The sequence below is a fragment of the Stegodyphus dumicola genome, chromosome 5, assembly GCF_044657685.1.
Source record: "Stegodyphus dumicola isolate Sdum_Otavi_A_Nest chromosome 5, ASM4465768v1".
Taxonomy (NCBI): domain Eukaryota; kingdom Metazoa; phylum Arthropoda; class Arachnida; order Araneae; family Eresidae; genus Stegodyphus; species Stegodyphus dumicola.
The window spans coordinates 85865321-85892761 of record NC_140772.1 but is presented as its reverse complement, the minus strand read 5'-3'; the positions used below and the strand labels follow the sequence as shown (position 1 = coordinate 85892761).

The window sequence follows — 27441 nt, the reverse complement described above, 5'->3', positions numbered from 1 at the left end:
TTCGTAGATCACGTCGTTCTCTTTATTCATCGCATCTTGGCCTTTCTGACTTCTGTCTGCTTCCTAGGTTTCTTTACGTGTTCCTCTATATTTGCAATTGCCTTTCTTTTGTAAGATGGCATTTGCACTTTCATCGCTGCTCCATTCGCGTTATCCACTTGAGTTTCTCGTAAAATATCTTTAAAAATTTCTTTTAGTTCAATCGTAGTAAAGTTTAATTTGGTCCACATTTGCCACTACTTGTTTCCCATCTTTATCTTTCATATATATATCAAGCCTTCCCTAATATTTTCAATAACGTATGGGCCCTGAAGTTGAGGACAAAATTTGGCAACACGTTCTTTGCCTACCGATGGTAGGGAATGTTTAATTTTTAATACTTGATCTCCGACTTAATAACTGACTTCCCTCCGATTCCTATCATAGTATATCTTTTGTTTCTTTCTTGCCCTGTTGAAACATTTAAGTAGCCCACCAGCGGCCGCGTGGTAAAGTCATTGAACAATGGTAGTTCGGTCCGATAATCCCGCGAACGAGCTGCTACGTGGGCGTTTTCTTTCTGTTTCCCATGTTTATCGTGTATACGAGCCCTTCGAAAATCCTCCATCAATGCATCTCTTCCCTTAGGCATATATAGCCCTCGAGGCTTTGCCGTAATCACATAAGCTAAAGCAACTGAACTCTTAACTGCTTCATCTGATAGCTTTTGGATCTCTTCTGTACAAAGAATAGTTTATCCAGCGGTGTAATTAATTTTCAGTCTATGATCAGCTTGGCTAGACGTCTCCCCGTAGTATCATACTTTGTTGTTCCTAATGCATACGCTAACTCATTGACCCAGCTATCCCAGCGCTTATGATAGTTTTACTCATAGCAACGTTTGATTTTGACTTTGCTCCGGTATGTTTGATTGCGGCCGTTAAGGTACCATTTTTGGGTGGCTTATGCCAAATCCTGCGCATAGCCTTAACGGAGCTCCGTATTTTAAGATATATTTATTTAAAAACGAATCTGCAACTATTTTAGCCGAGATTCTTCTCAGGGCAACGATGTCAAACCATTTAGAGAAATGGGCTGCGATAACAAATAGATAACAATTCTTAGTTATTTCTCTGCGGGGAAATGGGCCCAAGTCCTATCCCGACTAATTTGTTAGACAATGTTGCTCTTATATTTTTTCAGTGCACAGCAGGGCTATAATTAATGTCATTATATAACTGGCTAGTATGCACGACGTGATATAACACACTTACGTTCTTTTGTAACTTCAGAAAATACACCGCCTCACGAACTTGTACTGTATTTTTAATTCCAGGGTGGACAAAAATTGGCGAAACGCTTAGAATATTTAACCTTAAAGTCACTGGTTTGACCGGTCTAAGCTCATAATTTTGATTTGTAGTCTTTGAGTGAAATAACAAATTGTCAATGATTTCATAGTTTTCGGCCCTATTTCATATTGCCGTTATGTCCTGGTGTTCAAAATGATCCGGATCCTTTAGGTTAAAAATAAATATTTTTAAATTCGAGATCCTTTTTCAGTTCTTCTATAACTGTCTCTCGTGAGTTAAGTATTCGATGTTAGCATCGCACATTTTAATGTATTGCCTTCCTCATGTAACTTTATTCTTGACATTGCATCAGCCACTGTGCTTTCTTTACCTGGGGTGTGTTTTATAATTAAGATAAACTCTTGAAGTTTAAGTGCCCAACGGATCAATCTTGGCAGTAAGTTCTTTCCAGAATATAGCCTTCCAACGGTCGCATGATCTTTGAATAAACTGTAATTTGCGATTTCCCAAAATACATTCGGAACCGTTGTACGGCTAACAAAGTAGCTAACTTTGTTAACTTTTTTGTACGGCTGCAAGTGTTTCTCTTTCGGTCGCAGTATAGTGTGGGACTTAGTGTTTTACTAAAATACACTAATGGTCTTCTTTTCTGCATGAGGACTGCGCTAGAGACCGAACCTTCGACCTGGATATTCCTTACAAAGTTTGAATGAACCGGGCTCTAGAAGGGACTCCTCAGTGGCGGCGCAGACCCCACAGTCCCTGCCCGGCTTTATACATAGCCTCAGCGAGGTAAAAAAAAAAAATACTTAATACGAAGAAATACACTAGGACACCTCAGCCATTTGAGGGATGTTTTAATGAAAGTCCTGTAATATGAACACATACCTAAGAAGGAACATAATTTCTTTGCCGTATTTGGCGGATGGTAGTTTTTAATCGCAATCATTTTTTAATCTTCTGTTTCTATGACTTTCTATGACTTCCCTCCGATTCCTATCATAGTATATCTTTTGTTTCTTTCTTGCCCTGTTGAAACATTTAAGTAGCCCACCAGCGGCCGCGTGGTAAAGTCATTGAACAATGGTAGTTCGGTCCGATAATCCCGCGAACGAGCTGCTACGTGGGCGTTTTCTTTCTGTTTCCCATGTTTATCGTGTATACGAGCCCTTCGAAAATCCTCCATCAATGCATCTCTTCCCTTAGGCATATATAGCCCTCGAGGCTTTGCCGTAATCACATAAGCTAAAGCAACTGAACTCTTAACTGCTTCATCTGATAGCTTTTGGATCTCTTCTGTACAAAGAATAGTTTATCCAGCGGTGTAATTAATTTTCAGTCTATGATCAGCTTGGCTAGACGTCTCCCCGTAGTATCATACTTTGTTGTTCCTAATGCATACGCTAACTCATTGACCCAGCTATCCCAGCGCTTATGATAGTTTTACTCATAGCAACGTTTGATTTTGACTTTGCTCCGGTATGTTTGATTGCGGCCGTTAAGGTACCATTTTTGGGTGGCTTATGCCAAATCCTGCGCATAGCCTTAACGGAGCTCCGTATTTTTTATATCCTAAATACCGAAGTTCTAGAGTAGCGAACTTACATTTAGAAGCATCTATTTTTAGTTGTTTTATATAGAAGCGAAAATACTTAATATGCTGGTCGATGGTTTCACTCCTTATTATGTATTTTTCCTAGGACTAGTCGCAAGATTATATACATAGTCCGCTGGAAAGTGGTAGGCACCCCACAGAATGCAAACGGTGTTCTTAAGAAAGCGTAAACAGTGGGCTTTGTATTGAACGCTGTCTTAGGTACACCTTCGGGCTTAACGCCAGTTTGAAAATATCCGGGTATAAGATCCAACATTCTCATGAATTCCTTAGATTTTAATTTTTCGTATTATTTGTTCAGTTATGAGTAAGGGATAGACACTTTAATTTTTTATAATCAACGGCGAAACGGCATCCTTTTGTAATTGTTTGGTGGGAGATTATTCCGTTTCCTACACAAAACCACGGGGATACGGAATGCTGATAAGTGTTATAATCTTATTTCTCAACATCTCTTCTATATTATCTTCGATTATTTTTTTAACCTTACTGGGGCCGAATTACTAGTGTCTGTTTCATGATTAATAATATTAGTATATCTTGGCTTCTCTGAAAAATTTCTTACCAGCGTTTCTAACTTTTTCTTTCTTTTGGTCCCAAATATTCCATGGAGAACTGCGGTGGCTGGACTCTTCTTTCTCTACATTATTCACCTGTAATTGTAAAATAGAATCACAAAAATTAAGATGAGGTCCAGCCACTTTTAACAAGTCTACCTCTAAGATTACGATGGCTTGCAGGTTTCACGCAAGAAAACCACCTTCAGAGTTTCATCTTTCACTTTTCATGCAATAGTATTTTGCCGATATAAGTACACTGGTTACCTTGTGCGGCGATAACGTTCCCCCCGCTGAGTTTAAAAAGTGTATGTTTGCGGAAGTATTTTCTGAAGAAAGTTTCCGAAATGAAAAGACACTGAGCTCCGATATCAATGAGCGCTTGACCAGGGATACGGTTTAACAAAACTTGAACTATCGGCAGTTCCAGATAGCTTATTATTACAGTATTTATTTAATTTCTGAGGGTTTTCCCTTTTTCCAGAGTGACTGCTCCCTCACCTCAGCACCCCGTTTTAGTTTAACTGGTCCTTCTGCTTTTAGTGTACTTAGTTCGTTTCTACATAGGACATGTCAATAGAGTTCCTTGCAGGTGACAGGTGACGGAGGACGGGGACGCCTGGCGTATAACATAGGTAAACAGGCATATATCCCACGTCCTCCACTATCTCGAAGAAGCAACTCGCTGGAGCCCCGTGAGGCTGCACCAGGAGTTTACATGGCCATGCAGGGGCTAGATGTCGGGTAGTTTTTACATAGGACGTTCTTAATAACACAAAGTAACTTAAAAAGAATATAAAGGATAGCATTAAAACACTAAAACACTCATATAAGCAGAAACATATAGATATACAAAATTAAACGTAAAAGCATAAAAACACACTCGTAATTATGTAACATAAAGACATAAAAACACACACGAGAATACATATCATAACACATAGAATACATATGGAAACACGTAGAGCACATAAATGCAAATATTACACACAGAAGAAACATATGAGACAAAGTAAGGTGTGCGTAAAGCAGTAGCGCTGTGTGGAAATATGCTCAGTTCCCATAATACATAATGTACATACTTTCATTAGGGGCTTCTGTTGCATGAATTACATATTTCGTTGCATACACTACATTCGTGCATTGTACGGATATCATATATTTCGATTTACGATAACAAGAGTTCCTTGCAGTATGAACATCAGTACTGGAGCCAATCTTACCATCATCCGTAAGGATTTAGCTCGACAGTTTAAAGGGAAATTTATCTGGACGCCGCTCTGCGTTACCCTCCAGACTGTGTCAAGTGATAAAATCCTAATTTTGGGGAAGTAAAACGTTAACATTACATTTGGAATTGCCGCCTGCCATCCCACGGCATATGTGGCAGATATTTGAGGTCTTTGCGTACTCAAGTTGGATTTTCTAAGGAAATGTAACTTTCCTTTGACTTCAAAAATAACGAACTGCATTCTGCATCTGAGAACATAGCTATCCGTCACTGAAAGAAATCATTATATGGAAACGTCGATGCCGTAGAAGACCCTTCTCAGACAGCTGCCGATATTGTTCCAGGGTCGGAAGAGAAATACGAGTTGCTTAATCCTGTCTCATGACAAGTTACAACTTCAACATCTGCTGATCGAGACCCATGAAGAGACGAAGTCAGGAAAGACCAGTTGGAAGACATCCACATTAAACCCATAATTGTCTTCAAATAGGAAACCTACCTGGTACGACATTTCGTTCTGCAGTCCTACGACAAAAAAGTATTGATCTCTCTGAGACTCATTCCATATTCGAAACAACGTCATAAACTAGTTCGAATTGGAAAGTGGAAAAGCGTTCCGATGGCAGCTGATACTTCCCAAGATTCCGGGTCTCGAATGCCCTAAAGCTGCGGTTCTCAACCTTTTGACTAACGCCATCTAAACAAAAATTGAAAACTCTTTAAGTACCACCACTACATTTTACAATTATTACTTTTCAATTTCTCAATAGAAATATTAAAGAAAAATACATTTTGCCATTTGCACAACCTTTGGTTATCTGTATTAAATATGCACACATGAAAAATATTAGATTAAAAATTGGTTACCATTATATTTACCAAAATGTAAGTTATAATGCTTTAATTCTAAAATTTTATGCGTAATCTGGGCCTCCTCAAGAGATAACCTCAAGAGATAATTTCTTTATGTCCGAAGAGGTAATTTCTTTATGTGCTGTCTTATTTCACTAGTTTTGACCGTTAATTAGAATGCACTTTTAATTTTGTTCTGTATTTATTTTTCAAACATAGAAGCTAGTTATATATAGTTAGCATAGAAGAAAATCTTTGTTCATACAAAAAGGTTGTGCAGAAAAGCAGTAATTTAATAGCTTTATTTGAAATGCCTTCAAATTCTCTTTTTCACTGCAACTGAAAGTTAACAAGTGTGCTATTTTTGAAATTCCGATAGAGTTCGATCACAGGAAATTTCTATCAACTGTTACTTTTCTTCACGAGAGAAAATTTCGGGTACATTTGAACAAAATGGATTTCTAATCTAATTTTCTTTTTCACAATCCTCGGGAAAATACATGTTGAAATTATTTATGAATGAAAAACAATGATTCTTAAAGTCAGATGCTAATTCTCTTATTTTCAAATTATAATCCTAACTTTAATTCATTTAACTTTCCAAAAATATCAGCTAAATATGCAAAACACGCCTACCATAATTAACTAAATAAACATTTTTGCAATTCAAATTTTGAATCAGAGGAAAATTCGAATTGCTGACCAAAGTCAAAAAGACGATTTAAAATTTTACCTCTGGACCTTATTTCGGAATGTAAGAAATGAATTTCATGTTCGCTGCCCATTGCTTGGCATAAAACCGTAAATAATCTTGTATTTAAAGCTTGTAATAAAATTAATAGTAGGCGGGACATTTTTTTCTAGGAATCCTCCAGTTTAAGTCAGTGCTAGCAGAATCTCTTTTCTCGGAACTTTTCTGAGAAATGATATTCTGGAGTCATTGATTTAACCGGGAGGATTTCTAGAAAAAAGAGCCCCGCCTGAAGTGAAGTTCCGCCCAGCTACGGAAACGATGTTGCGGCTACGCGAGATTTTTTCAAACCTCACTGAAAATGTCTCGGCTGGACCTCTTCAGGGTACAGACAACCAATCAGATGAAAGTTCTGCTTCTGAAGCATCACATGATCTCAATCTGAGCGACAATTGATTAGTGTTTGGCGTTCCAGTCTTTGTAGTAAGTGAAAATGGTAACCTAACTACGTGGGTTTCTTAGAATTGTGCGGGTTGTGAGAATTGTCCCTTTCGACGTCAAGTCCCGCGTAGGCGACGCATAATATGATTGGGACATTACTCGCGTAGCAAACGGAAAATTGTTTCTCTCCCTTTTGCTGCGATAAACATGCACCTATTCCTATTTAGGATGCATCACAATGAATGACAAACGGATCCTGCAGCGTCGGGGCGATTTGTTCCGTTGACATCGCTAATCGTTCCTTCAGTTGTTGAAATGCTGACTCACGAATTTCTTTCCATTCGAGTATTTCCGGTTGTTTATTTTTCGTGAGTGGGTAGGCGATCTCTGCATACCCTGGGATATAATCGCGATAATAATTACATAATCCTATCTCTCTTCATTTTCGGCGTTTCCAATTTCTTGATTGCCACTATTTTCTCGAGATCTGGTTGATGTTTCCCTGATCCAATAATGTGTTCTAAATATTTAATTTGAGGTTTTCAATTTCTTCACTTGTACTGTAATATACTATTGCAGTTTTAGGTCATTAACTTTAATTTCTAATTTTAAGACATCGAATAATGTGAAAATTTTAAATAAGTAACAGACGAAATGACAGCGTCATGTGCAAAGCAAGGAAAACGAACGCTTATATTATAAAAAGAATGCGTCGAAACATTTTCCTTTTTGTCTGTATTGTCTTATCTTTATCTTCTTTCAGATACATTGTGTAAAAATATTTGGTAACTGTAAAAGTATTGTAATAAGTTAAAGAAACATCAAAAGTGCTAAAATTTTTGGCGACCCACTCTAAGGAATGATTTCGTCTACTAAGAAACCCCACATAACCTGAAAATAAAGCTTGGTAATTTATAGAAATCCAGTTTTTGTTATCTTCATCAATATTCCTTAACCATCAGCCATGACGGACATCGGAAGCTGTTGAGAGTTCCAACTTTCGACTGGGCATTCAAATTCATTACATATATATATTTAGTTACTATGTGCTCCGCTCTCAGGCACTACACGGAGAGGGGGAATGCGTCGTGGAGGTCTTTCTAATGTAAACTGGCACATACACACGTTACACATGGGGAAGGCCACGAAAACGCCCATACATTGAGCCTGTTGGCTGGGACTTGAACCCCGGACCAAACTATCAGTGTTCAGCGGCTACCGTTCATCCGCTGGTGGGCCACATTGTTATATTTGGAAGCATAAATCAATGACCAACGGGGGCGACGATAAAGGCCGTTTAAGAGGTACATGGTAAAAGTTACTAATCATCTCAGAATTTAGTGCAATGTCTCCTATCAATCTCTGACCAAAGCAGAGCTTAAATTAGTTGGAACCAGCTTCATAATTTCTGAGGTAAATCGTTAACTTTAGCCGGTGCATCTGAACTGCACTTTCAGCAGAAAATTCTTTCGCTGTCGAAAATTTTATTTCAATAGTTTTAAAATAAATATAAAAATCAATTCTAAGGTCTAAATGTATGGCTTTCTTTCCTTGAAAAATCACCTTTGTGTGGAGATTGAGACCTTTTTATGAAAGAAAAGCCCTCCCCCACATGTCAAAAGCTTATTCTCCAGGAACTGCTATGAATTTAGGGCAGCAGGTAAATTTTTCATTCCAACGGTTTGTCTTCTCACAGAAAAGAGCACCTACAGACGTTTAGGGGCAATTTATCCAAATAAAAAGGACGAAAATTGTGTTTGATACTTTGTTCTCAGGTACCCCTTGGCTTCAGGAAAATATTACTTCCCTTATCACATTCTACTTGAACTACACTCATGTCCATAAATTAAGGATAATGCAAAATCAGGCAAAGGAAGAGTTAGAAGCAAAACAAATTTGACTTCTTTGTAAAGCTTATTTATTAAACAAAAGGTAAAGAGGAAAAAAAGATGCTATATGTTTGATATTGTTAAAAATGTTAGCGATTTTTTCTCCCTGGAGCAAATTACCAAAAAAAAAAAAAAAAAAAAAAAAAAAAAAAAACTATTACAAAAACCAATATTACATAGTTGGTATGATTGTTAATACATTGTATGTCTCCCAAACGATGCAATACAGTCCGTACAACGCCTAGGCATGCTGAGAGTATCAAATTATCGATCTGATCTTGGGGGATATTACACCACTGAAAAAGCAGTGCTCTCCGAAGTTCCGATAGACATGTAGGAGGAGGTTGACGGGCTGCAACTCGTCGGCCAAGCATATCCCACACGTGCTCTACTGGATTCAAGTCCGGGGAGAATGCTGGCCAGTCCATACGGGTGATATCCTCCGATTGAAAGCATTCGCTTACGATGTTTGCACGGTGAGGACGGGCGTTGTCATCCATAAACACAAATTGTGCTCCCATGGCGCCCCGAAACAAACGTACATGTTGTTCCAGAATGACATCCCGATAGATCTGGCTTGTCATGGTTCCAATTTGAACATGCAGGTCAGTTCTGGAACCCAGAATAATTCCACCTCAAACGAGCACTCCTGCACCACCGTAACGGTGTCGTTCAATGATGTTTTCTTGGTGGTAACGGGTATCTGGAGCTCTCCATATGAAAGTCCGGCGAGAATCAGACTGCAAGCTAAACCTGGACTCTTCGGAAAACATCACACAAGCCCACTGTTGCGGTGTCCACAATGCATGCTCTCTACTCCAGGCTAACCGCAGGCGACAGTGAGTTGCAGTAAGTGGAACGCATCTGACAGGTCTACGAGCATATAGACCAATCTGCCTAAGCGTCTGTACACGGTCTGCCTTGGAATTGTCGTAGCAGTGGCTGAAGAGAGCTGAAGAGACAGGCCTAAGGCTGTGCTTCGCCTGTTTCTTTTATCAGTAACTGCCGAATACCGGTCCTTATTCGGCGTTGTAACTCTGAGCGACCTGTGCTGTAACGTCTACTCACATTACCATCATCTTGGAATCGTTGCCAAAGCCTGGAGATGACACTCTGGGCAATTCCAAGTTCGTCTGATACTTCCAGTTGGGTACGCCCACATTCCAGACGGCCGATAATTCTACCACGTAAAAAATCATCCAAATGCGTCCTTTGTGTCATAACAATTCGGTTATTGCACTGAAATGCTTATAAAGCGCTTGCAAACAATTTTACTTCTTTGCCTGTATTCCTTATATATCACTCTCTTACACTCTCGTCATTGTGACGTACCATCGGTGTCATCTGGTTACTTCCTGAAATTTGCATATATATGAAGATGTGTGTAGTGATTTTACAGGTGATATATTTATTTTAGAGTTCGATTTCCGCGTGACTCCGAATTATCCTTAATTTATGGACATGAGTGTAAATGGCTCAACAGCCCTTAGTGAGCCATGGCCTGAAGTGCCCTATCTGCTTTCTTGACCGTGGACCCCGGTGTATTTGAGCAAGGACCTGGAAAAGTGGTCAGCTTTGTCGCAGGACCTCCCCCCCCCGTGTTTAGTCCCCAAGTGAACTTGATACTCATTTTATTCGACCCACTAAGGGTGCCCAATCCGGGGGTCGAACCCTGGACCTGTGGTGCTGCTGTGCGACGTGGAAGCCACTATGCTAGTGTGCCTCATATTCTACTTGACAGCTAGAATTTTTGGTAAGGTTTTGTAGTCAGAAAACACCTGTCTTCCTTATCATAGTACACGTACTTCATTAAAATTTTCTCCACACCATGTTATTGTCTCCACCATTCTCTCTATTCTCATTAGTAACGCTTTAACTGTTTTACCTTTTTTCGTCAGCATGCTAGAAAAAGAATAATCTTTGTAGCAGTACATTTTACTGCTTATTCAGGGCTTAAATTCAACCGGAGCCCCGTTGACCTATTTCTTAGTTTTTCACTTAAATTGTAATTCCAGCTGAAGCACCAAAGAAGGCGAAGTCCAGTATGTTTTTTATTTGTTTACCATAATTTAAAATGTACTTATCTATTTACGTTTTATTAGTTATTTAATTTTATTTATTTTCGTTTCTTCCCCATTTCTTGACGATTTTTCATAGAGCTCCAACTTTAGAAATTAATCCCTGGAGCCAAGTATAATTCAGGGTTCTGTAAATATTTTCAGATTTTAGAAATAGGAGATGCTAATGTTCTTATTATTGGCTGTCCTTATAATAATGGAAATATTTTTATGAAATAATAATGAAAAAAAATAAAAGTTTTGCAATGAGCTGAAAAACAAAAAGTTAAAATAAATAAGAAATCTGAAAGATTTCAGATTTTATAATTTATATTTATAGATTTTATAATTTTATATTTATTATTTAAAGGGGCCTTTTTTAACGTTTTGTGTGTTACCTTTACTTATTAAATATCATGTTCTTTACACTTAAATCATAAAATTTATTTCAACAGCAATATCACAAAATATAAAAGAGCATACTTTAGAATTTCCGATACATAGTCTTCTGTGCTGGAGATAAAATATTTTTTTTATATACATTGTTTCCATTTCTCGCTTTGAAATCGTTGAATTTTTAATCCAAAATACTTTGTGTGACAAAATATGAAATAGATAATAAAACAAATTCGGCTTTCCACAGAGTCGTAGCTAGGGTTTTCAGCACCCAGGGACAGCTGAAGATTTCGCGCCCGCTACTGCTTGCCAAGGATGGAAAACATTTAATTCTAAAATGTCGTAACGTCAGTTTGGCGCCCCTTGGATTCTGCGCCCGGGGACAGATGTCCCCCTTGCCCCCCTCTAGCTACGCCGCTGGCTTTCCATATGCCCGTATTCGAATGGAAGACTACTTTATTAAAAATTTGATATTTCTAGGTACCATTGTTTTTCACAGTGCGAGAAACATACATACATATATACATACATGCAGATTCTTCATTATTTAATTTCTTTAAATATAATGCAGGGCTATAATATTTGGTGGCACAATTTGAAAAGTGAACTGACGATACAAAATGTCAAAATGAAACTAATAGCCCCTCTGGGCAAATTGCCCCTTTGGGCTAAAAATTCATCAGTTGTCTGAAAATAAGACTGATATCGATGAGAGTGAGCCGAGATTTTTGATGAGCTGAAAACAACAAAATTCATCAGTGGTCTGAAGATAAGATTAATATTGATGCAAGTTGACTAAGATTTTTGAACAAATCAATTGTATTTCTTTAAAATCCATAAATTGAATTAATCTATTAAGTCAGTGCTTACTGGGAACAAAGGCAGCAGTTATCGTGGCAAATTGTATGTGTATGCAAGGAGAAGGAAATTATTAAGTGTTTTATTATTGAAATTAAAAAAATTGAAAACTGTGGATATCGCAAAATCTAGTGTATATTGAATCTAATGGTTTTAAAACTGAAATTAGGCCATATTATGTGGTTCAAGTAACTTCCATTTGCCACTCGGACGGTATAGTGGTTAGGGAAGCCTGATTGCGGTACCGAAGGGCCTGGGTTCGAATTTGTCTCTTTTTATCAGATGTTCTATGCACAGGCTGGTAGTTTTTTTTTTTTTTCTTTCCATAATGTAGGTTAATGATACTAGATCATGTGAGGCTCTAGTGACATCAATGTGGGTTCCGTCTCATATGTCCAAAGATTGTGCTTCTGTAAATATTTCCTGATCATGAAATTTGAAGACATTCCATAGTTCTGTACACTTCCCAGTTTGAAACTACCCCTTGGACTAACTGAAATCTAAAGTAAGGCGACCACATATTTCTAAGATCATATGCAAAATAAAGCAAATTCCACCCAAATAACATTGTTTAAAGCTCATTTTATTATTTTAAATAATTTATATTCTTCGCTGGGTTTTTCAGCTGTTACTCAAAAGGTAAGAGAAACCTTACAGACTCTTCCATGAAGGTGGTTTCCTTAGAATATGATTGTCATTGATATTCAATACCAGTGTTTATGTTCTTAGAAATACTGTCCACTTCTAGTTGTTATGAAAGGTTTTGTTGTATTTGGTACTCAAGTATTTAAGTTGGAAGTATGTGAGGTAAAAATATATTTACAGGTGGCCCTTGGTGAAAATTGGCAGTACATGGTCACCGAGTTTGTGCAATTCTTTGACTTGTTATTTTGATTTTGTCTACACAAAGCCAAAACAACAAGAATTGCACAAACTCGGTACCCATGTACACATCGACCTATTTTTCACTTCAAAAAACATCAGAGAATTGCACAAACTAGGCACTGCGCACCTACTTGACTTTGTCCATGTACACATCGATCCATTTTATATTAACCCATTAACCGCCAAAACTACAAGGAATGTTTCTTTTCTCATGAAAATAATAACAAATATTAAACTAAGCATTTATAACATAACATTTACATTGAAAATAAAAAAAAAAAAAAAAATGCTCTTACCTGTGGAAAACGCGAGTTTTGCGTTCGCGCAACGTCAGCGGAATAAGACTACGGATGTTTAGTGAGTAGGATTGTATTCGTGTGATGTTTCTTTTGAGTAGAGCGCAGGATTACTTTTTAGCTGTATAACGTTTTATAAATCTACAAATCACTTTACTTGTAATTAATTTAATATTAAAATATACATCGTATTTCTTTTACAAATACAGATTATTTCAATTGAAAGATTCAAGCATGAAAAGCTTGATTACAATCATGATGTAAAGCTACATTACATACTTTGCCTCTATAAACAATCTGGCTATGGTACTCTTTACAACAAAGTCTTTTATCATCAACGGACTTTACGATAAAATGTCTACCATCTCCATGCAATGGTTTTCGAATGCTGAATTTACTAGGTCTCTCTATTGCTGATCTATTTCTGGCTAATTCTACACTCTCAATAGGAGTTTGCAAAAGGCATTCTCGCATCTGAAATCTAAAAGAGACTTTATATTTCCAGTAGTAAAAAGTGGTGATATTTAGTAAGTTTAGATATGGTCTCACTTCATATAATTTATCAGTATTGTCAATTTGACTATTGTCAAATGCAAATTCTGCTTCATATTCCTGTACTGCAAACGTGATATCGATTCTCGTACAACAGGAACAGAAATGTCCTTACCAAAAGAGCAATACATTTTTCTTAAGGTAAAGAATAACATCCTGTAAGCAATAATATTCGAATAAATCTTCTGATATAGGCTTCAAATGCAATAAATTCTGTTTTTTTTTTTTTTTTTTTTCTTTCTTTCTTTCTTCTGAGCGTATATATTTGTCTGTTCAACGAGAAGAGAGTAAATGTCAAAACCAAAACGAAAATCTAAAATCGGTGCACTAGTTTTACCTTGTATTCTGGTATTCTGTCTTTTATAATTCCTCTTCTATCTCTTTCTTCATGTTTTTCCTGAGACATAACTAACAGTTCCTTTTTTATCCATATCAAGATTTCAATCTTATGCTTTTTAAACTTTTAAGTATGACTATAACTGCTTTTAGAAGGCTGAAACTTACTTCTTACGTGAATTTCAACTTCCCTAGCAGTATCATTTGGTAAAATATCATCATCATTATTTAAAACATTGCCATTCCTTTCTTCTTCGTCACTAGTTTCTGCAATTTCTGGGGGAACAACAACAATTTCAGTTTCATTCTGGTCATTATTAACATTATCATCATGTGCTTCTTCATCAAAAAATCGTTGAAGGGCTTCTTCTAATGTAAGATACCTCGTTCTAGGCATTTTTAAACAACCAGAACATGAACCAGAACATCGAAAGGAATGAGTGAAAAAGGAGATTGACTACCCGTTTCCTGCTGACCTTGCGTCAGCGCAACACCTGTTTTCCTTTGCTTCCCAACACAAATATAAACATCTGACTGATGTAATGTTCTGATAAACGGTAACCTTGACTAAAAATAGATCACTCATAAAGACCGCGATTCTTTCATTAAATATTTTCAGAAAAATACCCGGTCGAAAATTTTGCTTAAAGTATGAGATTAATTATTATAAACAAAATGATTGTTGAAGGCAAATATTTTTTACACAAATAATCTTCATAATATTCCTTACACAAAATCATCTGCTGGTATAAAATATCTTAGGTAGTTATATTTATATACGCATTTATTTTGACCGTTGCGTCCAGTGCTTAAATTGCGTCGGAGCCCATCAGAGCCCGGCTCCGGTACTTCTCAGTTTTTAAGATAAATTACAATTTTAGCCGGAGCGCACCGGAGCCCTAAATAAGATGAGCTCTGGTACTACTTTTTATAAGACTGAACCACAATTTAAAGGGAAAAAAATTAGAATTCGTAACGTTTGAGTTTAACAATAAGCAGACCTTGCAATACTGTATTTCCCTAGACATACGAACTCATGAAAACATGAGACGTTTAAGTAAAGTCATGCGAAAACATGCGAAAACCTTTCGCTTTAAAAAGGGCAATAAATTTGGGGGAGTTTGTTTAGGAACGCGTTAATTTCTTGCCATGCCATCGTATCTAGTGTATTGTTATCAATACTTACAATTAGTTATCCTCTCAGGAAGGAAAATTTGTGTTCTTAAATGTGCATTAAGAGACAGCGAGTACAATAAGAGTGTTTACTGAGATAAACTGCTCAAACATGTCGTATACATCGTCTTCCCACAGTATCCACTAATGTGGGGGAAAGGGCAAACAGTAGCTTTACATTCATCCTTAGGAGACAAATTCAGGATTCATTTCACCCCTGACACAAGTCTGCTTGATGGCTATAATTATATTAGCAGAGAGCCGCGGTTAAAGAAAACATTCTTCCTCACCAAGATTCCCCTCATTTTTTTGTTCCCACCCACTCATATCCTCATTCTGTTTCACCCTGGCATTTTCATCAGCTATACTCTAAGTATATTTAATTTTTGTGATGATAAACAAACTTTTCATCCTACGATCAGAGCTTAAATTGGGCCGGAGCCCACCGGATCTCGCCTCTGGTGCTTCTTAATTTTTATAATAAATCATAATTCTAGCCCGAATGCACCGCAGCCCTGAACGCTGCACCTGAGCTGTATTCTAGCCGGAACGCACCGGAGGAGGCTGCGTCACTTCTCTTATGTAACTGAATAACAATTTTAGTAGAAATTTTATCTCAATTTAAAAATCGCTTATTAAATTTCAATTTATCTCTTTACGTTTTATTTAATTTTAATTAAATTATTTCAATCGTTAATTATTTCAATAAATATGAATTAATTATCTAATGGGTTAAAAAGCCAGAGGAGCACCCAGTTCTAGACTAGAGCCAAACAATATATATATATAATCTCAATAAACTATATTTTAAACAACGGAATAACATTAAAAAGGAAATTTATCTTATACCATCTAAACACTACACAAAGGAAATATCCACTAACGTTATTTAGAAATTTCCGTGTCTTCAATCCGTGGCACATAAAATTCCTTAACAGCATCCAAAAACTATCCTCAAACCATGTTTCCTTTCTAATGGAACACTTTACATGGTGAGCATTTGAATCTCGTGCGATAAACCCATCTGAACGATCTTTACGTTCGATTGTACACATTTCCTTCTTACAAACAAGATATTTATAATTAATTCCATTGAATTATATCCAACAAAGTTTCCTTTCTTCTGTCCTCAATCACTACCAAATGTCCTTTTAACCACTGGCAGGCATTTTATGATGCACAGCATGCAATACGTGACGTACTTCTATCTAACATCCAACAAATATTTGCCCATCAGTCAAATTCACCAACCACAATCACGTCATAATAGGGTTTCCATAACATTCAACTACTCAGGTTAACATAAATGAAACAACTTCGCGATAATCCAATGGGCACCCTTAAATATAGCTTAACCGAATGTGATTTTTCGGGTTTGAGAAAAGTTTTCATTTTCAGGTTTATATTCAGTTCTTTAATGTTTTGGATATATCATATCTTTAAAATATACCATGCCATTCACTAATTTGTCAGCATGTTTTCATCGAAATATTATTTTGGAATTTGAACATTCTTTCATGTGTTAGACATTAAACATTTTTAGAACAATTTTGGGATCATTTTAATTGATGTTTAAAATGTAAAGAGTATTTTTATAAATGTACAATCTGATAGCTTTTTTTTTTTTTTTTTTTTCTAGACAAGTCTACATTGTGATTTCTATGATAGAAAGCTTTTCGTAAAATTCCTAGGAGTATAGTTTTCCATTCCTCTTCCACTACTTTCCAAAGTTCTTCAATCGTGACGGGTTTGCATTTACAAAGAGCTCTTTATTTAATAGACCTAGAACATACCAGTCTGTAGGTGAAACATCAGGGGACTCTGCAGATATACATTAAAAAATTATTGCAGTAGCTGTATCTGTCTTTATTTTTTCAAGGAGCGCTGTGGTACTTTTTGAAGTAAGACTTGATGAAGTATCACTCTTTGAAAGTTATTAAAATAAAGAAATGGCATTTCCTTAAAATTTCATTTACTATTTCCCATTTTCAATTCTGAAAATATTTTTCATTTTGAAGAAATTTTTTTCGTAATTTGTTAATTGCAACAAAAAACTTCTAGCAAAATGGGTGTGTATTTCAACCATCTGATAAACTGCAAGTGATAAATCGTTTAAGTTATGCATGAAATCCTTTGTAGATAAATCTTCCAATACAGTGATCCCTCGTTTTTCGCGGTTAATGAGGATCAGAACCTTTCGCAAAAGCTGAAAAACCCGCAAAGTAGGATTTGCCCCTAGGATCTTTCGTGTATGCAGGTACAACAATGTTTTAAATATGTAAACAGTATTTATACTTTACACATTTAAGATAAAAATTGCAACAGTATATGTATTTACTTAAACCAGGGTTGCCACTCAAACAGGAGAATGAAATTCCCTGACTTTTCCAGGTGTTTCGAGAAAATTCCAGTCTATCCGCGTAATGTACGTTGGCTGTGCTAAGAGGTAAATTAATTATGGTATTACTTGTACTGTGTAGCAAATTCACTTAATTATTCAATGAATCCCAGAGGACATTTATTCTTAATTATTCTTGGTACACTTTGTTTGGTAATTTTGTTTACTTTTCCACTTAAAAAACTTAATAAAATTTAAGATATATACATTGGATAACAACTGTACGTTTTATTTAATTATTACTCATGATCATCCCCATTGCAACACGAGGCTAATCCGCTTCTTATAAATCACAACGCAATGCTAAAAGTTAGGTTAGATTTTAGGTAAATTTAATTTGTGTGAGGTGTATTCTTAAAAGGCACCTTAACACTTGAAAACACAAATATAATTATAATAGGAGCTGTTTTCTCCACTGAAGATTGAGATTAGAATTTGCCCAATCTGGAATAAAATAAGGCTTTTTTGGCAGACATTCTGCAGCTAAACGAAAGAAAGAAATCTATTTAATGATATTTTTTTACTAAATTGAGGTATTTTATATTTATTTCGCAGCATACATAAGGAAAAAATATGTGCATTAAATTTCGTGATGTCATCATACTGCTAGAATTAATTTCAGGATTATGCCAGAGAAAATTTCCTGAAATTTGGAAATATTATTTACTAATGATAAATAAATTTAGAGGGAAGAAGCAACATTAAATGATATGAATAACATAAAAATAAAGATAATTACTTAAAAATTTAATTAGAATAATCAAAGATATTTTAGCGAATATAGTTATAGTACATGGTTATCCTAGATGATTGATTACTATTTTTTTATTTTACTGCAAAGTGACAAGGTATTTATTAAAAAGAAAAGAAAAGGGAAAAAAAAAAAAAAAAAGATTTTGCGGTAAAATCCTAGTATACGATACGGCCTTCGCATGATTTTGAAAATTGTCGCCAAGAACAAAATGACCCGTTTACTGCTCATCATCACGTCGCCAAATCCCGCTGTACCATACATGGAGATTATTCTAACCAAAGAACGTCTATGTAAAAAGCGGAGGGAAAATTTGCCAAGGGATTTGGCGACGAAACCTGGCGGCCAGAATTTCCCTCTCCGCGGTGTGTACAGGAAATTGAGAAACACGTGTTAAGAGGAAACGTTCTTTACGAAAATCCGTTTTTAAATTATTGCGAAAAATCCAAGAAGAAACGTTTTATCAAAGAACGTTTTTCCTTGGATTTTTCGCAATAATTTTAAAAACGGATTTTTGTAAATTTTTTTTTCCCTCAAAATAATTAATTTACTTGCGCCAAAAAATATTTTCTTTTCCTTTAGAGTTTAAAGAAATTTTAAACGATATTCATTTTATGAACTCTTGATAACGTGACCTTCGAACTTGACACCGGTTTCGAGCTTTGGCGTCAGATATATCGCGCATCCACAGCTGTTTCCCGCTATGATGGAAAGGAGCCACGTCTGTTGCAGAGAGGTTTTCCTTCTTTACAATACATATTTTTTGATTCTAACCTTCATGGTACCGTATACTAGGATTAAACCCATTTTGTTTTATACGAGAACAGGTACTTTTTTTAGTTCATGCACTGCACATGCGATTCTCGAGGTTACTGGAAACTAAAAGTTGCGGGAAACTTGCTTTGCCTTTCTAAAAAGACAATTAAATTGGAGCTGCGAAAATTGGCTCTATGCCAGCTGCCCGAATGACACTCACGTGATACACAGTTCGCCAAAAAGTGATCTCTTCCGACTTCGGCGCAAAACTCGCCTTTTTTGGCGGGATCGTTGTATGAAATTCCCTGACTAAGATTTTGACTAAAACACTTAAATTCCCTAACTTTTCCCTGAATTTTTTGGTCAATTTCCGAATTCCCTGACTTTTTCCGGTTTTCCAGGTAGCGTGGCAACCTTGTTAAACGTGTCAGTGCTAATTAATAAGGTTAATTACAAAACCTTATACAGTAATAAACATTAATCAGTGTTGCACAATTGTTGCAGATTCTCCAGGGTAAGGCCACGCTTTTCAGTTTCTTCTTCTTTTCCTCTTCGTTTTCTTCCTCACTTGCAGACTTTGTCATCTCAAGAAGGTCTTAATCAGTCAGCGGGTCTGAGTGGCAATCGATAAGGGTGCTGATGTCTTCTTTTGTCATGTCGACAAATCCTTCATTCGTCACCGCCTTCTCCACCGCTGAGTGCTGAACTTCAGGAGTGAAGCCTGGATAGTCATGTATCATGTTCGGCCATAATTTCTTCCAGCTGTAATTTATGGTCTCACTCTTCATGTCCTCTAATGCTCGCTGAACATTAGACAAACATGAGGCAATGTCGTTACTGCGCCAGTATGCTTTCAACGTGAATTCGTCATTGGCATCGTCAACTGCTGAGACGAGGCTCTCCATCGTGGAGCGAGTGTAGAGTGTCTTAAAGGCACGAATGACACCTTGATCCATCGGCTGAATTAGAGATGTATTGCAGGTCTGTTGCATGGCCTCTTGCACAGTCCATCAGGAGAAGGCTCTTAAAGGAGAGGCCAGCTACAGCTTCACCTGGGGAGTGAAGCAACGGAGGAACCATTCAAGGGTCAGAGCTTTCGTCATCCAGTCCTTGGAGTTATGCATCCAGAACACGGATAACGGAGCCGTATTTTTGTTTTTTAATGCCCATGGATTTTTGGCTTTATAAATAAGGTCTGGCTTAATCATAAAACCTGCAGCATTGCCAGCCATGATGTGATAGTCACACATTCTTTGTGAGCCTTGAAGCCTGGCCTCTTCATTTTCCTTGAAGAGGAATGCACGTGAAGGCATCCTCTTCCAAAAAAAGCATGTTTCATTCATGTTGAAAACTTGTTCAGGGAAGTAGCCTCCCTTACTGATGAGGTTGGAAACTCTTCCTCCACGTAAGAAGTAGCATTGTTGTCAGCAGAGGAAGCCTCACCATATAGAAGCACGTTTCTGAGGCTATATCTTTTTTGAAATTTTTCGAACCAGCCTTGGCTGAAAAGCCTCGTTCTCAAGGAGGCGAATCACTCCAGGCAGAACTATAACTGGCTTGAGGTTCATCAGCACCTTCTTCAGCCTCTGTAATAATTTACTCAATATTTCATATGCGGCATCGGTAGATCTTGATATACTAATTCAGAAGTCAAACAACAAAAATCAGCGTTATATTTACAAGATTTTCACAGGACTAGTTTCGATGGTTTTACCGAACCACCATCCTCAGCTGTAAAACCGCAAATGAACAAGATAGGACTTTTAACTTTCGGGTTGTTTATTCTCCCATCAATAAAATTCAGAGTTCCATACTCAAGGACCCCATTCCGGATATGAATTCCTGGGGTATTTATAGGATTCCTTGCCAATGTGGTTTAATTTACATTGGCCAAACTAAGAGAGCCTTAAAATTTCGCGTCAAGGAACATGAGGCATATGTTAGAAAAAAGGAAACCCAGAAAGCGTCTGTTGCTCAACATTGTTGGTCCGAAAATCACACTTTCAATTTTTCTGCTGCCAAAATTATTCAAAACGCATCTTCCATTGGAGAACTGGATTTTCTAGAGGCATTTCACATTCATAAAAATCTTTCTGTTCTAGTTAACGATCCTAATTCCAATCCAAATTTGCCTTCGGCCTTTAAAGAAATTGTTTTAGGTCTGGTTTCACAAACAGATGGCACCACTTGCTTATTCTTGTCTGGGCTTTCTTATCTAATCATTTCCTATCTTGTTCATTTGTGGTTTTGCAGCTGAGGATGGTGGTTCGGTAAAACCATTGAAACTAATCCAGTGAAAATCTTGTAAATATAACGCTGATTTTTGTTGTTTGACTTCTGAATTAGTACTTATTTGGCGTGTTATTGTGTCTTAAGATCTTGATATGCTATGATATCAAATAAAAAGTTTCCTTTAACTAAAGCTATTTATGAATCAAAGACTAGTACAAGTATTATATACAGATTACAAGATACCTAGTTCCTACCTCTCTCTGGTAAAAACTTTTAATTAGCTACACATACGGGCAGCGCAGTGCCCTCTATCTCTTTTTCTACAGCCTCTTCATTCTCGTCACTGGGTAAGATTTGGTCGTAGAGAGCTTTGGCCTTTGTTCTGACCATATTAGTGTCCAAACACACTGTCTTTTTCTTGCAATCAGCAATCCACTATGCCAGTGCAGCTTCCATTTTCACAGTTCTGTTATTACGCTGAGTCACCACATGTTTCGCTTCTTTATTGAAGCAGTTTTGCGAATGTTTGCTTCCTCTTTCTTGATGTACCGCACTGTAGATTCAGTCACTCCATAATCGCGTGCCACAGATGCATAACTTCCCTCTCTGATCATATCTAAAAGTTTCACTTCTTTGCTAATGGTCGTCATCTTCCTTTTGGGTGCCCCGGAAGAAGCTTTCGCAGGGGCACAGCACTTAGGCGGCATTATAAGGGCTTACTTAATAAAAAAAAATATCTCTCATTTATCATTACTAATCCTTATCTAATTTGCGATCCTGATGTCCCGTTTTTGTTCTTTGTGGAAATATAATCAGCTTATATGGATATCTTCTTTTCACGGTTGAGATCACAGACTGCATGTGGAAGGAGAAATAAACAGTTTTCTCAATCGATTACAGCATGGATATCAACAGGGTGGGTGCACTTGCACTCCCTAAAATAATACTTTTTGTTTTTTCTATTTTTAAATATTATCCAATAGAAACGACCAAAAAAGCATTTTTCCAAGGGAAGTAAAAATACAAAATATCTTATGTTTGTTTATTTGCTTTATCACTCGGGCACATTTGGAAATAGTGTTTCCTCGCCACTTCGCGCTTCATGTTTTGCGGCTTCAGTGCTTCGCGGGTTGTGTTGCCAACACAACACTAAAATACAGTATGCGAAACAATCAACATCATGGATAAAACTGGCGAGATACAACAAGAGAATATGCTAGGTGAGGCTGCGATGATGCGCAGACAATCAACTCACAGGGATAAATCCACTTGTATTTTCATTGGTCGATGTTGCACGGGAAACCAATCGCGCCTTTATGAGAGCCTGTGGTATGTACTCTTGAGTCAACTCATCTTTTTGTTGTTTGGTTGTATTTTTCATTTTTATTTTTTGATGAATATTTTGGAAAAACCCGCGAAGCACTGAAGCCGCAAAACATGAAGTGCAAAGTGGCGAGGAAACACTATTTCCAAATGAATTACCTGAGTGATAAAGCAAATAAACAAACAGACAAACATTGTACTTTTACTCCCCTTCAAAAAATGATTTTTTGGTCGTTTCTATTGGATAATATTTAAAAATAGAAAAACGAAAAGTATTCTTTTAGGGGGTGCAAAAGTGCACCCACCCTGTTGACATCCATGCTGTAATCGATTGAGAAAACTGTTTATTTCTCCTTCCACATGCAGTCAGTGATCTCAACAATGAAAAGAAGATATCCATATAAGCTGATTATATTTCCACAAAGACAAAAATGGGACATCAGGATTGCAAATTAGATAAGGATTAGTAATGATAAATGAGACATATTTTTTAAGTGCTTGCCATATTGATATTACATAGGCACAAGGACGTTTTATAACAATTTTATTTTTACATGAAAATTCCGCCTTTTCAACATGCATTAAGGCACATGCCACATCATATGACCCAAGCACCTGAATTCCATCTTCATAGAAATCTTGTGCCTGATTTTGATAGCCGTTTTTGGTATCGATCAAGAACTCAATTTCTGAAAATAAAATCATAAAGTGTCTGTTTTCTCGAATTTTTTTCATTAGCTTTCTGCATCAGTTCACGATTAATGACAAACGGTTCCTATTTTGTCTCTCATCTTCATGCTTCACCCAATTTTATCATTATCTGTAATGTTTCCTCAAATTTCAAAAGCTATTCCGTATGAAATTGCAACAAAAAGCTTAAGTTATGGTCACACTAGGTATCAAAAATGCTTACCAAATCAGGAAGCAGAATTCTGAGAAAATAAAATTCAGAAGCTGGTTGCACTATAGTACAATGCCTTAAAATTGGTATGAAAAGTAGATTAAGGCCAGGCTTTCATGTAAAAATAAAATTGTTAAAAAAAATTATTCTTTTGTTTATATGGCATTAAATTTTAAAACATATCTTAGTAAAAGAAATATTTTATGCACATTGAAGGATGGTTTATTGAAAGGTTTGTCAACTCCACATCAGAACAGCACTTAATGGTAATGTCATATATTTTTAATCTTGTAAACATGTAATTTATGTTAAAATTCATTAATAGGAAATATTCTTCCAACAGGTATACTTCAACCTCTTTTTGAGTATTATCAAGTCTTAAGCATCTTCTCTTAAAAAAAAAAATCTATAGTTCATAACTTTTTATTATACTCACACAATTGCCTCACAGCTATAGTGGCTGAGCACATGTATTTCTTCTGTTTTGATGCATGTGATAAATTTCCAACAGATTGTGTCATTTCCATTCAGATATCTCTTCTTCATTTATTTCAGAGAAATTATCATCTACCTCAAAAACCTTACCCTAATTTATTCTGTTGAATGTATAATTAAGAATTTTTGTTCTTTTGACACCATTACTAACAAATATTTCGCTTTCTCTAGACTGTTTACAAAATTTTCTTCTATGGATGAGTTGTAGTTATTTTTGTAAATGACAACCAGAATTTCAAGCCAGGACTGTAGAACTTTTCAGATCCCTCCGTACACAGATGATCTATTATACACTACTGAAATAAATTAAGAAATTTTGCATAATTTATCGAATTGCATAAGAACTGAACTGAAGGAAAAAACACTGCTTCTAGATAAAAATGCAAATCTTGTACGGCAAATATGTAAGCGTACACACACATGTGTGTAGGAAAACAGGCTTTATAAGCACGTGGGGAGTAAGACGAATTGAGTTTGTTAGCACACCTCGGTGAATTTCTTGGTGTTATCTCGCAGCAATCGGTTAAATTCACATTGGAACAGTAAAAATGAGGAACCATCAACATTTAGATGATGGAATGAGGTGGTGAATTGTGGGGAGGCTAGAGGCAGGCCAATCGCAAGTCCCAGATATGCAGAGTGTTTAATTTAATGCCCAGCATCGTGTGTAACATATGGAAACAATTCCATGATACAGGATCCATCGAGAGAAAGCCTGGGCAAGGTCGTCTAAGAGCAACGACAGCCAGGAAAGATCGCTATTTGTCCATTTTAGCGAGGTATAAACTGAAGGGCTACAGCTTCTCAGCTCTCTCGAGATCTGTACGCAGCCACAGGAACCCGTGTAACAAGGGTGAGGGTTGTTTGCCAGAAGACCAGCTCTTTGCATACCGCTCACGTCTACGGACAGGAGAGTCTGATTAGCATGGTGCAGGTAGCATAGTGATTAGAGTATGGAGCAATGGGCAACTGTTCTGTTCACCGAATCCTGTTTTAGCCTAAACACCGATTCTTGCCATACTTTCATATGGAGAGAGCCAGGGACCCACTACCTACACTCCAGTGTCCACAAAGTCAACAATTATGGCGGTGTTAATGGTCTGGGCAGGCTTCATGTTGGATGGCCGCACACCTCTCCACGTCTTTGACAGAGGCCCTGTGACTGGTGTGAGGTATAGGGATGAGGTCTTAGAGCCCTATGTTCACCTGGGTGCAGTGGCCCCGAGTTCAGTGCAGTGAGCTCCGAATTCCTCTTGGTGATACAGGATGATAATGTGAGGCCACAGAGCTCTTCTGGTCGACAAATTTCTCGAGAGTGAGGATATTCACTGGATGAATTGGCCAGCCTGGTCTCCAGAGCTCAACCCTATAAAGCATGCCTGGGACGCTCTGGGGAGGGCAACTGAAACTTGCAACCCCCCTCCGAGAACCATCCAGGAACTGAAAACAGCGTTGCTGAATGAGTGGGGCTAATTGCCACAGGCACACTGATAAAGTATAATACCACGCTGCAAAGCCTGTGCAGGCAGCACTGTGGTTAGAGTACGGAGCAGTAGGCAACCGTTCTGTTCACCGAGTCCCATTTTAGCCTAAACACTGATTCTCGCCGTACTTTCATACGGAGAGAGCCAGGGACCCGCTACCTACCTGTATGGACTGTATGGCAACCGCTGTTTCAGACCACTGTTTGTACCTGCATCTCTAATGACTTCAGCAAAATATTAAAATTTAAAATATCTCTGACTTCAGGAAATCTGAGCTATTTATTTTCAATAACAGTGAGTTGAAGATGTATCACATTTTCTGTTGCCCTGCAGGTACAGCCTGAGATAATCCAAGAAACTTTTTGCCAGATTGCAGCTCTAAAACATGTACTGAAGTATCTACATCTGTTCATTTGGGGGGGGGGGGCTAGAAGGTTTTTGTAAATACATTTGCAGCTTATATATCCTAGGAATATAACTTTAAGAGAGTTTAGTTGGTTCACCTACAGTACTGTTTTTTCATACACTATTATTATAATTATTATGAAAGTAAATATATTACTAAATGCAAAGGACACAGTTAACTTATCTTCTATTACTGAATCAAAACCATGGTTTTGTGCCACTTATTATTTTCTCTAGCCGAACTCATAATTGATATTAATTAGTACTCATTCGTCATACATCGAAATAATTTTCATCAGCATCGGCAACATCTAACAAACATGCATCCAGCTGTTTCATTTAATATTTTTATTACAAGCATTAGGAACAAAAATGTAATTAAACTGATCATTTATTTCAGTGCTCTGAAAAAAGCAATTTGAAATTTTTAAAAGTTGAAAAATAGAGCTGCATTGCTAATTTTTTCTATTTTATTAATTAACAATTAATGAATGAACACACTTGTGAGCATTTAATGAGTGTATCAAGTTTAGTCTGAATTTTAAATCCATTGCCACATTTGAATTGCTATATATATATATATATATATATATATATATGCTATATATATATATATATATATATATATATATATGTCTTATTTTATTATTTATAGATAAATCATCATCTGAAGAAATTACTTTATCAGTTTCAAAAGACAATGAGTCTACAACAGCAGAGCATGGAAACAACCAGCACTATTCTTTCAGTCGTCATACATCATCAGCTGCCAAGAAGATCTGCAAATTCTGCCGCCAGAATGGAGAGCGCAAACAGTTTTATGAGAGCCATCAACTTAAAGATAAATTTGGTAATGTTGAATGCCCTGTACTGAGAGAATATGTTTGTGATGTATGTGGCAAAACAGGCAGTGAAGCTCATACCAGAACATACTGCCCAGTGTTAAGAAATCCAGGAGGAAACAAATTTCCCATTGCTCTAAAATTGAAGCACACTCTACATGACAGTTGTGGACGTATACGAAAATAAGTTTTTTTTCTTTCAGCATGTTACATGGCTGTGAAGTTTAATTTTCCAGCAAAAATAAGCAAATTATTTTCTTATGAAATGCATAAAAAAGCAAGTAGAGAAATGTATACATTTAGTTGTCTGTAACCACTTGTTTTTTAAATAGAAAGGACGCAAGAGGGGAGAAGCTGAATATTTACGCCATGAAGGTCTAGAATACTTTTCTGCACAACAAAAATACTTAGTATTAATTGAATGTTGAAATGTTAAACAGATATTTTGAATAAAAACAGAAATATGTTCACATTTTATTATGTTCTGAATTAAAAGAGAAAAATAATCAAGTTTTCGCTTTTTCTTTAAAGTCATTATCTTGGATCAAAAATTAATTCAGCAGTAATTTATAGGAATTAACCCCAATGCCATTATTTGTTAACAGATTTAAAAGCAAAATAAATTTAAAATAGAGAATTGATCAAAAAACTTTTCCTCAAATTATTCAAATCAATTTTTTTTTTTTTTTTTTTAAATCTTGCATTTCGATTATACTGCAGTAAAACAAGCTAT

At 36.6% G+C, this 27441-nt stretch overlaps 1 protein-coding gene across 1 annotated transcript in view; it reads left to right on the top strand.

Annotated features, from left to right (window-relative positions):
• LOC118194606 (cilia- and flagella-associated protein 36) overlaps positions 1–27073 on the top strand; it is a 152462-nt gene extending 125389 nt beyond the window's left edge. The window contains exon 8 of the mRNA XM_085816849.1: positions 26522–27073. Within this exon, the coding sequence (XP_085672975.1) occupies positions 26522–26895 (374 nt within the window). The 3' untranslated portion in view covers positions 26896–27073. The remainder of the gene's footprint in view (positions 1–26521) is intronic.
• The last annotated feature ends 368 nt before the right edge of the window (positions 27074–27441 follow it).